Here is a 13,332-nt window from a genome sequence, read left to right on the forward strand (position 1 = left end):
TGTCAGTTAAATTGACATACACTAAAACTTCTTCGTTAAGGTTTTGATAATTTTTCATTAATAAAAGTAAGAACATGAAAACATTTCAAGTGTATTTTGTTTTCAGTAAAGCGTAAATTGTGTTGGCATAGGGGTTATCAGCCCTATTCATGTTAATTTTTGCTCGTTTTGAGTTTGACTCGGCTATTTACTGTAATTTCCGTTCGTTTTGAGTTTCATTTATTTATTGATAGTGATTTCTGGTAGTTTTACGGTTGGAAGATTATTTGACTTTATTTTCACTCATTCTTGGCTTAATAGAGCTCTTTAGTTTTGTTTGATTAACTTGTCATGTGATAAAAAGTTTATCTAAATTAATTTTTGTTCGTTTTTTATGGACATAGTCTTTTTCATGGAAAAAAAAAATATTGTGTATCTTTTCAGTTTTCTTCTATAAGAATTCATAGTAACGGGTGCTATTTGTATGTTGGAGAAATTTTTTCGACAATTTTTAATCCCGACACGAACAGTATTTTTTAACTTAATTTTATAGCTTCTGAATCTTACCTGAAAAATATAACTTAATATCACTCCAAAAATATTTCATCTATGCTCTTTGACAACCTGGATACACTTACACTTTTTTTATTTGTTTAAATTATAAGAACAGAAGAAGTAATAGTAATATCCCCAAAAGTTATCAACTTAAATTCGTTCTCGATACATTGCTGAGGTGTCTTATTTGCAAGTATTTAACACAATGGCTTTTGATTTATTTTAAGAACAGCATTTAGTTTTAAAGTATAATGGGCCAATTGCATAATTTTGGGAGTTGACATGCCTAATATCCCTAAAGACATAGCTGCTGGACAGTTCTACAATGCTGAACAAAATGACTGTCTCGAAATTTTGACTGGATGCGTAAGGGAAAGGAATTGGCTTGAGAGAAGGGTTGGTTGCCCTCCAATCACTTGTTACTCGTAAAAAGGGCACCAGACACTCGCGCTGTAATTGGAGTGCAAGGGGGAGGACTTCCCCCTTCATTTATCTAGTAAAAACATTTTAAACAAGTAAAAACAAAGTGAAAACATTTTAAATATATTTCGTTTTCAGTAAAGTGCAAATTATGTTCTTGCCTTGAGAAGGCATGAGGATTATAAGCCCTATTCATGTTAATTTTTGCTAGTTTTGAGTTTGACTCGGTTATTTATTGTATGATTTAAATAAAATAAATACTTTTAAATATATTTTAACTTTTTTAACTTTAATAAATTAGAAATTCTTAAAGCTTTACGGAATATATATCAGTATATGTATACTAAACTGACAATCCACAGCCACCTTTTTTTCAGTAAACTGCAAATTATGTTCTGGTCATGAGAAGATATGGGGGTTATCAAAGACATAATTTCCAGACCTTTCAACTACACTGAACGAAATGGCTATCTCAAAATTTTGATTAAATGTACTTTGGGAATTTATGGGCGTGGGGGGTCTTGTTCCCCTTTTGACTAATGAAAAGGGCACTAGCCCTTTCAATTTCCAATAGAGCGAGCCTTTTTCTAAGTTTCTACGACAGCAAATGACGTAAACACATTCTAAGACCACACTGGCTATACATGACAAATGAAATTCAGAGAGGAAAGAAAATAACAAAATGAAAAATAAAATAAAAAAAAGGTGAAAAAACGAGGATTTTTCAGCCAGTGGCGAACCATGAAGACAAAGAAACAAGCAAATATTTCGACAAGGACCTCCGCCAAGTCGTCCTCAGTGCTAAAAAGAGATAAGAAAAAAGAAACCAACGAAAATCCAACCTTTCCAAGTTTGCCTGACAACGACGAAACAAAAACTAACGAATAATCAGGTTGGAATCAATGGAAAATAAATTCACCAAGAAGATTGAGCAATAATCCTTTGTTTTGATATAGCTCTAGATGGTCTATAAATTTGGTCTTCATTTTATGTGCAAACAGGTTCTCTCAAGTTAGATCGGGCGAAAATATTTATTGAGTCCTTCAAAATTAAACTGTTATAAATTGGGCTTAATGAAATATCTCCAATGTCTCTATTTATTGCTAGATTTTGGTTTATGTATTTTATTTATCTCAATTACGTCTTTAAAAGATTGTGGCCATTTACAGTAGATATTAAGGTTGCCTCGTCAAAAAGAACCAGATGTGTTGGAGTTTCAAATATATGCAGGGCCAATGCTGAATGAAAGTTGTCATTTTTATTTTCCAATCTCAGGGATTATCTATTGAAATTTTGTGTTCTTGCAAATGGTCACCTAGTTGTTGATGGGTCCTACCAATGTAAAATTTACCACATGAACACGGGATTCTGTAGACACCACTACCCAGTACATGGTCAGTTTTATCTTTTCCTGAGTTGAAAAAATTTTCAACTTTTTGTTCAAATCTGAAAGAAACAGAGGCATTATATTTTTTTTTTTCATTTTTTGGAAGTTTATCGCCAAGTTTTGGGATGTATGGTAAAGTGGTGAAAGTTTTTTTCTCAATTGCCCGGGTAACTGAATCAAGGGGGACGGGCTCCCTATTTTCTTGTTTTATCTTTTTTAGTCGTCTATCTATGATATTTTCAATTAGTTTTATTGAGTTGCCATTGCAGAATAGAATATCTTTGATATAGTGTAATTCGACTTGGCGGAGGTCCTTGTCGAAATATTTGCTTGTTTCTTCGTCTTCATGGTTCGCCACTGGCTGACAAAATCCTCGTTTTTCACCCTTTTTTTATTTTATTTTCCATTTTTTTATTTTCTTTCCTCTCTGAATTTCATTTGTCAGCAAATGACCATCTCAAAATTTCCGTCTGGTGCATTAAGGGAAAATACGAGGTTTGGAGGGGTGGGGTTATCCACCCTCCGATCACACTGAATCTTAAAAAGAGGACTAGAACTTCTGATTACGAATCCAACGAGCCCCCTCTGAAGTTCAAACGATCACTTTTGCTATAAATATATATATATATATATATATATATATATATATATATATATATATATATATATATATATATATATATATATATATATATATATATATATATATATATATATATATATATATATATATATATATATATATATATATATATATATATATATATATATATATATATATATATATATATATATATATATATATATATATATATACATATATACATATATATATATATATATATATATATATATATATATATATATATATATATATATATATATATATATATATATATATATATATATATATATATATATATATATACTCTCTCTCTCTCTCTCTCTCTCATCTACTACATCTCTCTCTCATCATATATATATATATATATATATATATATATATATATATATATATATATATATATATATATATATATATATATATATATATATATATACATATATATATATATATATATATATATATATATACTCTCTCTCTCTCTCTCTCTATATATATATATATATATATATATATATATATATATATATATATATATATATATATATATATATATATATATATATATATATATATATATATATATATATATATATATATATATATATATATATATACCCTCTGGTATAACTTACCCGCCCTAAGGGCTGTGGGGGGGGGGGAGAAGGCTGTCATCTTCAAAGACATAATTTTCGGTCCTTTCAATTACGTTGAACAAAATGGCTATATAAACAATTTTGATTGGATGTGTCAGGGGAAATAGTGGGTGACGGAGGAGGGTTAGTTGCCCTCCAATAACTTTCGACTATTTAAAAGGGCACTTGCCATTTCAATTTTCAATCGAATGAGCTATTTTTGAAGTTTATACGACAAAAAAAATAGCCATCTCAAAATTCAAATGTATTTTGGGAAAATACGAGGTGTGTCCCCTCCAAAGATTATACGATCACCCTTTCTATATATGCCTCATATACTCCAGGGCATAACTTACAACCCTTGCCCTGAGGGCTGTGGGGGGCTGTGATCCTTAAAGGCATAATTTCCGGACCTATTAACTACGCTGAATAAAATGGTTATCTCAAAATTTTTATTGGATTTTTTGGGGAAATGGTGGTTGTAAGAAGGGGGAGGGGATTACTTGTCCTCTAATCTCTTTTGACTATTAAAAGGGACACTAGCCACTTCAATTTGCAATCTAATAAGCCCTTTTAGAAGTTTCTACGACAACAAATGATCATCTCAAAATTGGTATCAGATGCATTTCGGAAAAATGCGAGGTGTGTGTGGGGGGGAGGTATCCACCCTCCGATCACTCTGAATATTAAATAATGCACTAAAACTTTTGATTCCCAATCCAATGAGCCCCCTCCGAAGTTTATACGATCACCCTTTCTATATAAACCTTAAATGCCCAGGGCATAACTTACGACCTAGAACTTCTGATTACCAATCCAACGAGACCCCTCTGAAGTTTATACGATCACCCTTTCTATATATACATACCTTAAACGGCCCCGCGGTATAAATTACAACCCTTGCCCTGGGGGCTTTGAGTGGGGTGTCATCCTCAAAGACATAATTTTAGGATATGTTAACCAGGGGCGTCCCGGTGGGGTTGGGGGGCTGGGAGGGGCACGCCGCCCTTCCAACGGTTTTGGCATTCGGTAAAATTTTCGCCGAACGCGGAAATTTCAGCACAAATTTTGCAAAATTACCCGAAATTTAGCAAAATTCTTCATTTGTGCAGAAAATTCGGCATAAATCAGGTATCGATTCGGTAACATTTACTGAAGATCACCCCCCCCCCAATGAGAGAGTCTCGGGACGCCCCTGCTGTCAACTATGTTGAATAAATGGCTATCTCAAAATGTGTTTGGGGAAATGGTGGGCGTGGAAGGGGGTTAGCTGCCTTCCGATCACTTTCTACTATTAAAAAGGCACTAGCCCTTCTAATTTCCAAGGGAACGAAAGAGCCCTTTGTGAATTTTGTACGGCAACTCCTTTGATACGAAGTGCCCTGGTCTAAGAAAAAACCATTGTACCCACATCACTCTTGACTTAGGAAATGCTTTTTTGCTGCCTATGATACCTAATATGCACCCAGGGCTTAACTTATAACCCTTGCCCTAAGGGATGTGGGGGGTTTGTCATCCTTAAAGACACAATTTCCAAGCCTTTCAATTACATTGAACAAAATGGCTATCTCGAAATTTTGATTAGATGTGTTTTGGGCAAATGGTGAGCGTGGGCGGAGGGGCTAGTTGCCCTCCAATCACTTTTGACTATTAGAAGGGCACTAGCCCTTTCAATTTTTAATTGAATGAGCTCTTTTCGAAGTTTTACGACAACAAACGACCACCTTAAAATTTCTATCAGAGGCATTTCGGGAAAATACGATGTGTGTGTGTGCGTTGGGGGGGGGGGGGGTACCACCTCCGATCTCTCAACATCTTAAACAGAGCTCAAGAACATCTAATTACCAATCCAATGAGCCCCCTCCAAAGTTTATACAATCATCCTTTCTATATATACCTTATATGCCATCAGGGTATAACTTACAAACCTTGCACTGAAGGCTGGGGGGGGGGGGATTCATCCTCAAAAACATAGTTTTCGGGCCTTTCAACAGCGTTGAACAAAATGTCAATCTCAATATTTTGATTGGATGCTTTTGGGGAAATGGTAGGCGTAAGAAAGGGTTGGTGGCTCTCCAATCACTTTCGACTATTAAAAACGGCGCTAGCCCTTTGAATTTGCAATCGAATGAGTCTTTTTTGAAGTTTCTACGATAAAAATAGCCATTTCAAAATTTCTATCAGATGTATTTTGGGAAAATAAGAGGTGCGGGGGGGTATCCACCCTCCTGTTATTCTGAATCTGAAGAAGCGCACTAAAACTTCTGATTAGGAATCCAATGAGCCCCTTCCAAAATTTATACGATCACCCTTTCTACATAAACCTTATAAGAACCTAGGGCATAACTCACAATTCTTGCCCTGAGGGCTCTGGGAGGGGGGGGGGGCTGGCATCCTCAAAGACATAATTTTCGGACTTTTCAACTACGTTGAACAAAATGGCTATCTCAAAATTTTGATTGGATGTGTTTGGGGAAATGGTGGGTGTAGAAGGGGTGTTAGTTGCCCTCTAATCACTTTCGATTAATAAAAAGGGCAAAATTCCTTCCAATATCCAATCAAATGAGCCTTTTTTGAGGTCCTTACGACAACTCCTTCCATACGGAGTACCCTGGTGTAAAAGACAAAAAAAAATAATAATAATGCATTGTGCCCACATTGCTTTTACATAGGCAGCGCTATTGCACCGTCTATGACAGATCAAATCGTTTAAAAAATACATTAGGCCTTATGGAATTATTTTGCCATGTGATTGACGCATTAAAGAGTGACTAGGGCACTGTATAATAAATAATTAAGGTTAAGTGACCTTTTTATCTATTGTGTATATTTTATGATATTTGAAATTTTAAGAACATGTTTGTTACATACAGTCAGTTCTGCAAATTTTTATGTTACTAAGATCAAAAGTTTTACACAGTTTTTTTTTTTTTTTTTTACTTTTGGTTTTTCTGTCGGCATAAATATGAATATTTTTTTATACGGTTTTCAATTCACCGTTTATGTCAATAAAGAAAAAGACGACAGAGAAGGAGAGCTTACAATTTGCTTTTTCGTCAAAAGATGACATTTATGTGATCAAAAGCTCTGATTTTGATGTCTGTAGATAGTTTTCTGACATTAAAATTACGTATGTTGAATCCTTCTGTGGCACAGTGGATTGATCTCTATTTAGCAATACAAAGCTCTCACAATACTAGGCAATACAAGGCCCTGAATTGTAAGGAAACATTGCTTTAATGTCTTCAATTAAACAAGGAAAAGAAGGAGAAGTAAGCATAAGTTTAAGATAACGTTAAACATTAAAAACATATGCTACTAAAATAATTACGTTTTAAAATTAGCTATTCTTGCAAAAGTCCAATTTTCGTAACTTGTAAATTCTACGCAATTCTTCATTAGCGTCATCAGAAAAGTATGATGTACAGGGGCTGAGGTACGCAACTTTGATGTCGTAAAGTCTCTTTTTTGATGTCAAACTCTTTTCTGCATAAATTATCTTTTCTCTCGGCATGTGCCCCACGGTTGACAGAGCTTATTACAGTTAATTACAATTAAGCGCAATAATTGATTGAATAGATATAACTACTGTTCTCGGTTAAACTTGGCTTGAGGATAAATAAAGGTTTTTTACAAGAACAAAAATTTTGCAAATCGATGGAACCTTTTGAACTATCCAAAAAGATTGTTAGCTTATACAAATATTCCAAGAATTTTCGTTCAATAGAAGGAAAAATTGCGAGCTATAAGGAACAAGAAACAAATAATGTTTCATAAATACTTTTCAACACCAACATTTAAAACCAAAAAAAAAGAAAAATTGAATAAGCTTATCTAGCGTGTGATTTTTTAAAACAAACGAATTATGAATGTTGTTGATGACGGCTGTTTGTTAAGTTTCACATCCCAGACCTAAAATAAAGAAGAAATAGAACAAAAAACTTCCAAAGCCCCCTGGGAGAGAAAAAATTGTCAATTGAAGTTAAATGTATATTGAAAACCCGGAAGCTTTGAAAGCGTGGCTTTCTAATATTTTAAAACCATTGTAAGCATTTATATTGGCTCAAAATCTTTGTTACGTCAAAGCAGATTCAAACTAAATAGGCTAGGTATAATTGACTGCTAGCCTAGTCTGTCACCTTAATGAGTTTGAAAGCTTGTGGTAGGCTATTTAGAACTGCATTCCTTCAGAGCTAATTTTAGGTTGTATACTAACTGTGTAGTTTATCCTTGGTACACTTGTAAACACTCCACTTTTCACTAGGCTCTATAGGAAAAGGGTTAGGTTGGGAAAAGCCTAACTGTTTTCCAATTTAGCAAAAAGTAGCTTGTCTAGAATGTAACTTTTTTCTGAACTTAACATTAAAGGCATGTAAATAAATTTGCAGCTTATTTCATTAGCCTACAGTAACTCAAATCACACCTTTGTGTGAAGTGGCCAAAGAATTGTTCATCCTATTTTACACTCCTCATTTTCCATTCAGATATAGCCTACTATATATGGTTAACTCTTGTGCTTCCCAGCTATGCTTTTTACCACTCCTTGTGAAAGTGTCTGTTTTAAAATTTAAGTGAAAATGGTCAATGGGCCACACTGTCTTTTTTTATGTTAGTAACAGTCTGCTAAATTTGCATTTTACAATGTAATTTGTGTAGGATGAAAGTGAATGTATTTATCACTTGATGCCTTTTTTTATATTTTCATAATTCAATAGATGCTTGTGGGGTAAATTCCATTTTGAGCCCTTAAACAGCTAAGAGGACTCTAAGGGATACCACCAGATGGCTAATTTGACAGTGTATATATAGACAAATCTTTGAATTAGCCAACAGACCAACCAGTAGGCTATTGGTTATTGACCAACCAACCAACCTATTTTAAGCCTAGGAGTCCAGCTGGACATAGGGAAACAGCCTATTAAGAAAACAATTCTTACTCCATAATATAGCCTACAGAATAATTCTAGTTAACACATTTTACAGGGGGAGAGCCTTTATCTTCACTTTTTTCCTTGTTTTTCCAGTTTTCTAAGAACTTCATGAATTTCTTAGAACCTATATATTCACAGAATATATACCTCCACCCCCCCCCCTAATGTGCAAATATATACCTAGAATTGCATCCTCAGTCTAAATATAACATCCATTTACATCACAAATGAACTTATTTGTAGCTGATTCAGGAATAGTAGGCCTAATTGTTATTTTTCCTTAGTCTTTATAGTAAAATTTTATTTTGAAAATAAATTTGCAGAATTTTTTGAAGAGCCTAAAACACCTTAAAAATGATGCCAGTTTTGCAATGATGTCATTTTTTTCAGGCTTGTCTTGAAAAATTATACAAGTTTGTTTTCTTTATAATATTATACTATTAAGAACAAGAATAATTACCATTTAATCATTGAGAAAATAATAATTTTGATTCCTGAATCAGTTGCCAATGGCAATTTTTTCTCCTTAGAGTTTTTTTTTTCTAAACATGCAACTAAACTTTTGGCAACTATGTGCTGTTTTACCTTTTGGGACCCCACTTAAGGGCTCAAAATAGAATTTGGTCCAGATACAATGATAAAACTATGAAAGCACATAAGAAAAGGGATCAAATGATGTATTCACTTGCATCATAGCTAGATTATGTTGTAAACTGCAAATTTGCCCAGTCTAGAGGCTAAAGCTCAAGAGTGGCTACTCTCAAGGGTACATTCTAAAACAAAAAGAGAATAATTTTTCAATTGCTAATTTTATAACCTATTTTTATGGTTAAAGTCATATTTTTGTGATAGCTCACCTTACCCATCATGATGGTCCCATGTTCATCCCTAGGATATAGGCAATCAAGCTAAAAAAAAACAACAACAACACTAAAACATTGAAATTTGTGCTTTGTATTATGCAGCATATGTATTTTAATTGGATTATCATGTTTTCTTCTGTTATTATTCACATTTTTGTTTTGTTTAAAATAGTATTTTTATCCAATATTCAACACAATCACTCAAGCTAAACAAGGTACAGGGCAGCCAGTTTTACAGTAGTCTAGATCAAGCAATTTAAAGAACAGCAAGTTCATATATTAGTCTTTTTTTTTTTTAGCAAATCAGTATGCTAAGGTTTTACATCTTTCAAAACAAAAAATAATCTTAATGTAAATCTGAGGACCAATCTTATCTTTTAGGCTTAAAAAATCTTCCTTTATTCTACTCTTTTCAGTAGCCAAAAGTCCTTGATGAGATTGTCATTAAGTTATCTTTTGAGTCTTCTATTTTACAGTAAGCTGTAAGATATTAGCATTTTGATGAAGCAAAAAACAATAATCTGATAAAAAATAAGATCTTGGATTAACATCTTAGCACTTATTGAGTAAAAAAAGAGTATTAAAGTGTTGATATTTTGTATCTTTACAGAAGACAATTTTAACAGAAATCTGAGGACTCTGATCTTACCTCTTAGGCTTGAAAAAAACATCTTTCTTCATTCTACTCTGATCATTGGTCTAAAGACTTTCATGATATTGTACTCAATGTTTTATTTGGTAGTCAGTTGCAAAATCTTAGTACTTTGATGAAGCAGAAAACATTAGTCTATGGGTTGTATGGTCTTAGCACTTATATGAAGTGAAAAATGATCATCTGAGCATGAAGAAGTAAGATCTCAGATGTAAGACTGTAACACTTTGGTGAGAGAGAACATGTGCTTATTATTTGAGCTATAACCTTATTGCAGCTTGGAGCAAATCTAAGGATTTTTCATCCTTATAATGCTCTTTTATGACTTCTGTAAATTGTTTGCTACATTTGGGCTAAGGACTCAATGGCTTCCCAGTTATACAGGAATTCTTACTGTAGCTGTTCTTTGTGAAGATTTTGCTTGGATGCACCTGTTGAATCAGCAGCCACTGTATCTTCAGAGAGTTGATTCTGCAAGTTTGTTACTCACTGGCTGAAGAAATGGCTTCCTTTTTGGATTGAGGTGTGCTTCTTGAAGATTTTCTTGGAATGCCCTCTAGTCACAGAACATTCTGGGGGGGGGGGGGCAAGGAGACCAGGGAGAAAAACTTTTGAAATAATTTTGTGGGCCATAATCATGTTGCCATGTTTCCCCCAGTATGCAAGAGTAGGAAGCTTTAAGTGATGTAAAGGCTCTTTGTATGGCATTTGTTGAAGCCCTTTGACCATTTTGGTTGCTTTTTGTTGTACTCTTTCTAGTGTTTCTTTGTCCTTCTTTAAATAGGGTTATGCCAGGGACATTCCAACCTCTAGGCATGGGCAAACTAGTGTCTTGTAGAGCTTCATAAACACACTTGGGCATCTGCTAGAGATAGTTCTTTTGGTCATTCTGAGAGGTTGGAGGAGAGACAACAATACAGATTTTGCATGGGTGTTGAACTTAAGTTGACTGTCAACAATGACTCCAAGGTCTCTTTCTTTAGAGACTGCAAAAAGGGGCTATCTTGGAGATGGTACTGCTGATGTCTGTTATGACTGCCAAAGTGGATTACATGGCATTTATCAGCATTGAAAGAGAGGAGCCATATATCAGCCCAAGTACCAAGAATGTCAAGGTCCTTTTGGATAGATTGCAGGTGAGAGGTTGTGGCTGCTTTACCAACAAGTTTTGAATCATCAGCATAAAGAGTGAAGAGGTTAGAGAGAAGATTGGGTGCACCATTTATCCTCATGAGTCCTGAAGTACTTCCTGATGTTCAATCTTCTTGAAGTTCAAATTTTCCCAACAAAAAAAAAATTGAAGATTAAGTTAATACCAATAAAACAAATTTGAGTTCCAAGGGGATGGGGGCTGTTGTCCAACCAGAAGTAATAATCAGTTACAAAATACTAAAAAAAAATTAAAAATATTTGGCTGTTATCTTATTTTTACTTGTGGAAAACAGTAAAACACTTGCATATGTCTTTTCCAACATGAAAGCACAAGAATAGCTGGCACTGCTCACAGAAAACTTTTTTTTTTCTTTCAACTGGGTAAGCAACACCTTACCAAAATTTTCAGAGTAGAATCAAACCTTGGCAAATAATTGGCACCAATTGTTCTTTCATGGCATTATAGTAGTGAACATCACCATCTCCTCTTACTGGATCCACCTTCATCCTCCTTACCTTCAAGGTGATTCTTGTAGTCTGGGGCCATTGCTATTTGATGCCACATGATCTGCTTTGAAAGCCAAGTATTCTCCAACATGAAATCTGAAGTACTGTAACTGTATGTACTTGTCCTTGGCTGCTATTGCATCTTCCCAATACAGGAGCCAAGCATTAGACAGTGCAAGATTAATAAAATAATGTATGATTATGAAACCACTGAGACATTGCAATGGTGTTATTTTCTCTGACAAAACTAAATGACATGCCTCTCCCTAGGCACTTCAGATCCCTTTCATTTTTCACTGGGACACCTTCCCGATGGTTCTTCATATGTGCATTTACTTTGGCCAGTTGCATTTACTTTGGCAGCTGTGAGCTCTTCTAAAAGCTGGATGCTGGTGAAATACCTCTAAAAATGGAGGTAAGGGCCCTCTTTCACCTCTTTCAAAAGATGAAGAACAGCTGCAGTTTCTAATCCTTTGCAGGTCTGGGGGGAAAGTGGTTTATACCTGGTGAATCAGGAGATCATACAGCAAGCCTGAGGATCCAGCCAACACAAAATTCTTCAGTCCAAGGGAATAAGGTTTGTTAGGAACATACTGTTTCAGACTGCACCTTCCTGTGAACAGAATCAGCAGCTCATCTATACTCACAAACTGCTCTTGCTTAAGTTTCAAACACTGCTTCTAGTAGAAGCCTGACTTTCCACAAGCAGTCTGTCTTCTTTGTCTCTTGTTTGACATCTTCATAAACAAGGAACTTTAAATTCTGTTGTATTTGAAAAAATCTGTCTTGAGACATGTTTTGGCAGACAACGGGTACTTTGAACTTCTGGCTCCAGTACATATGTATTCTCAGGAATTTCTGGCTGCTCATAATAATTGACAGACCAAAAAAAACCTTCAGTTCAGAAGACAATACCAAAAGGTATTTGGCCAGATTTTCTTTCAGGAAATTGTAGTTCATGGCAAATGTAATTGTGTCTGGAAAGTACTCAAGGAAATATTGATACAGTTTCCATTCAATCCTTGGAGAAATATCATCAGTAGTTGTTGGCAGATACTGAAAGGGGTTGTTAAGTGAGGACAATTGTGTCCATTTTCCAAGTGGGTGATATACTTTGCCAGACCTAGTCTCTCCTGCACCACTACTTAGAATACCTGGTTTGTCTTGCACATTGGAAGCTGAAGGATCTTCCTCTTCATCATCAAAAAGAACATTGAAGTCCCTGATGCTCAAAGTTTCAAGAACTGGCTCTTCTTCAGTATCAGGTTCATCATTGTTACTGTCTTCTAAGTCACTGAAATCACTTTCATCAAGTATTGACAGTGTATCTTTAACCAAAACTCGAAAAAAAGGCAAATTTAGGCAACTGAAAACTTGATTCAGATTACTTATCAGCAAGAACAAAACCTGGTTCAGCTAAGTTAAATATATCCACCATATCAACATACAAAAGCTACCAAAAATAGGCCTCTTAAGGCAGCGTTTTAACTGGAACTTCTTATGCACAAGCACCCATCCATGCTTAGAGTAAATTCCCTGGAATTTTCATTTTCTTTTAAGTCACTGAGTTCACTGTCATCAAGTAATGACAGTGCATCTTAAACCAAAACTGCAAAAAAAAAAGGT

General features: G+C 34.6%; 1 protein-coding gene across 1 annotated transcript in view; it reads left to right on the forward strand.

Annotated features, from left to right (window-relative positions):
• The first annotated feature begins 7,538 nt into the window (after window positions 1-7,538).
• Window positions 7,539-13,332, forward strand: part of swm (Zinc finger protein swm) — a 102,467-nt gene continuing 96,673 nt past the window's right edge. The window contains exon 1 of the mRNA XM_089088471.1: window positions 7,539-7,646. Coding sequence (XP_088944597.1) covers window positions 7,588-7,646 — 59 coding nt within the window. The 5' untranslated portion in view covers window positions 7,539-7,587. The remainder of the gene's footprint in view (window positions 7,647-13,332) is intronic.

The sequence above is a fragment of the Artemia sp. Qi Xiang Cuo genome, chromosome 4 (genome assembly GCF_049724085.1).
Source record: "Artemia sp. Qi Xiang Cuo chromosome 4, ASM4972408v1, whole genome shotgun sequence".
NCBI classification, from domain to species: Eukaryota; Metazoa; Arthropoda; class Branchiopoda; order Anostraca; family Artemiidae; genus Artemia; species Artemia sp. Qi Xiang Cuo.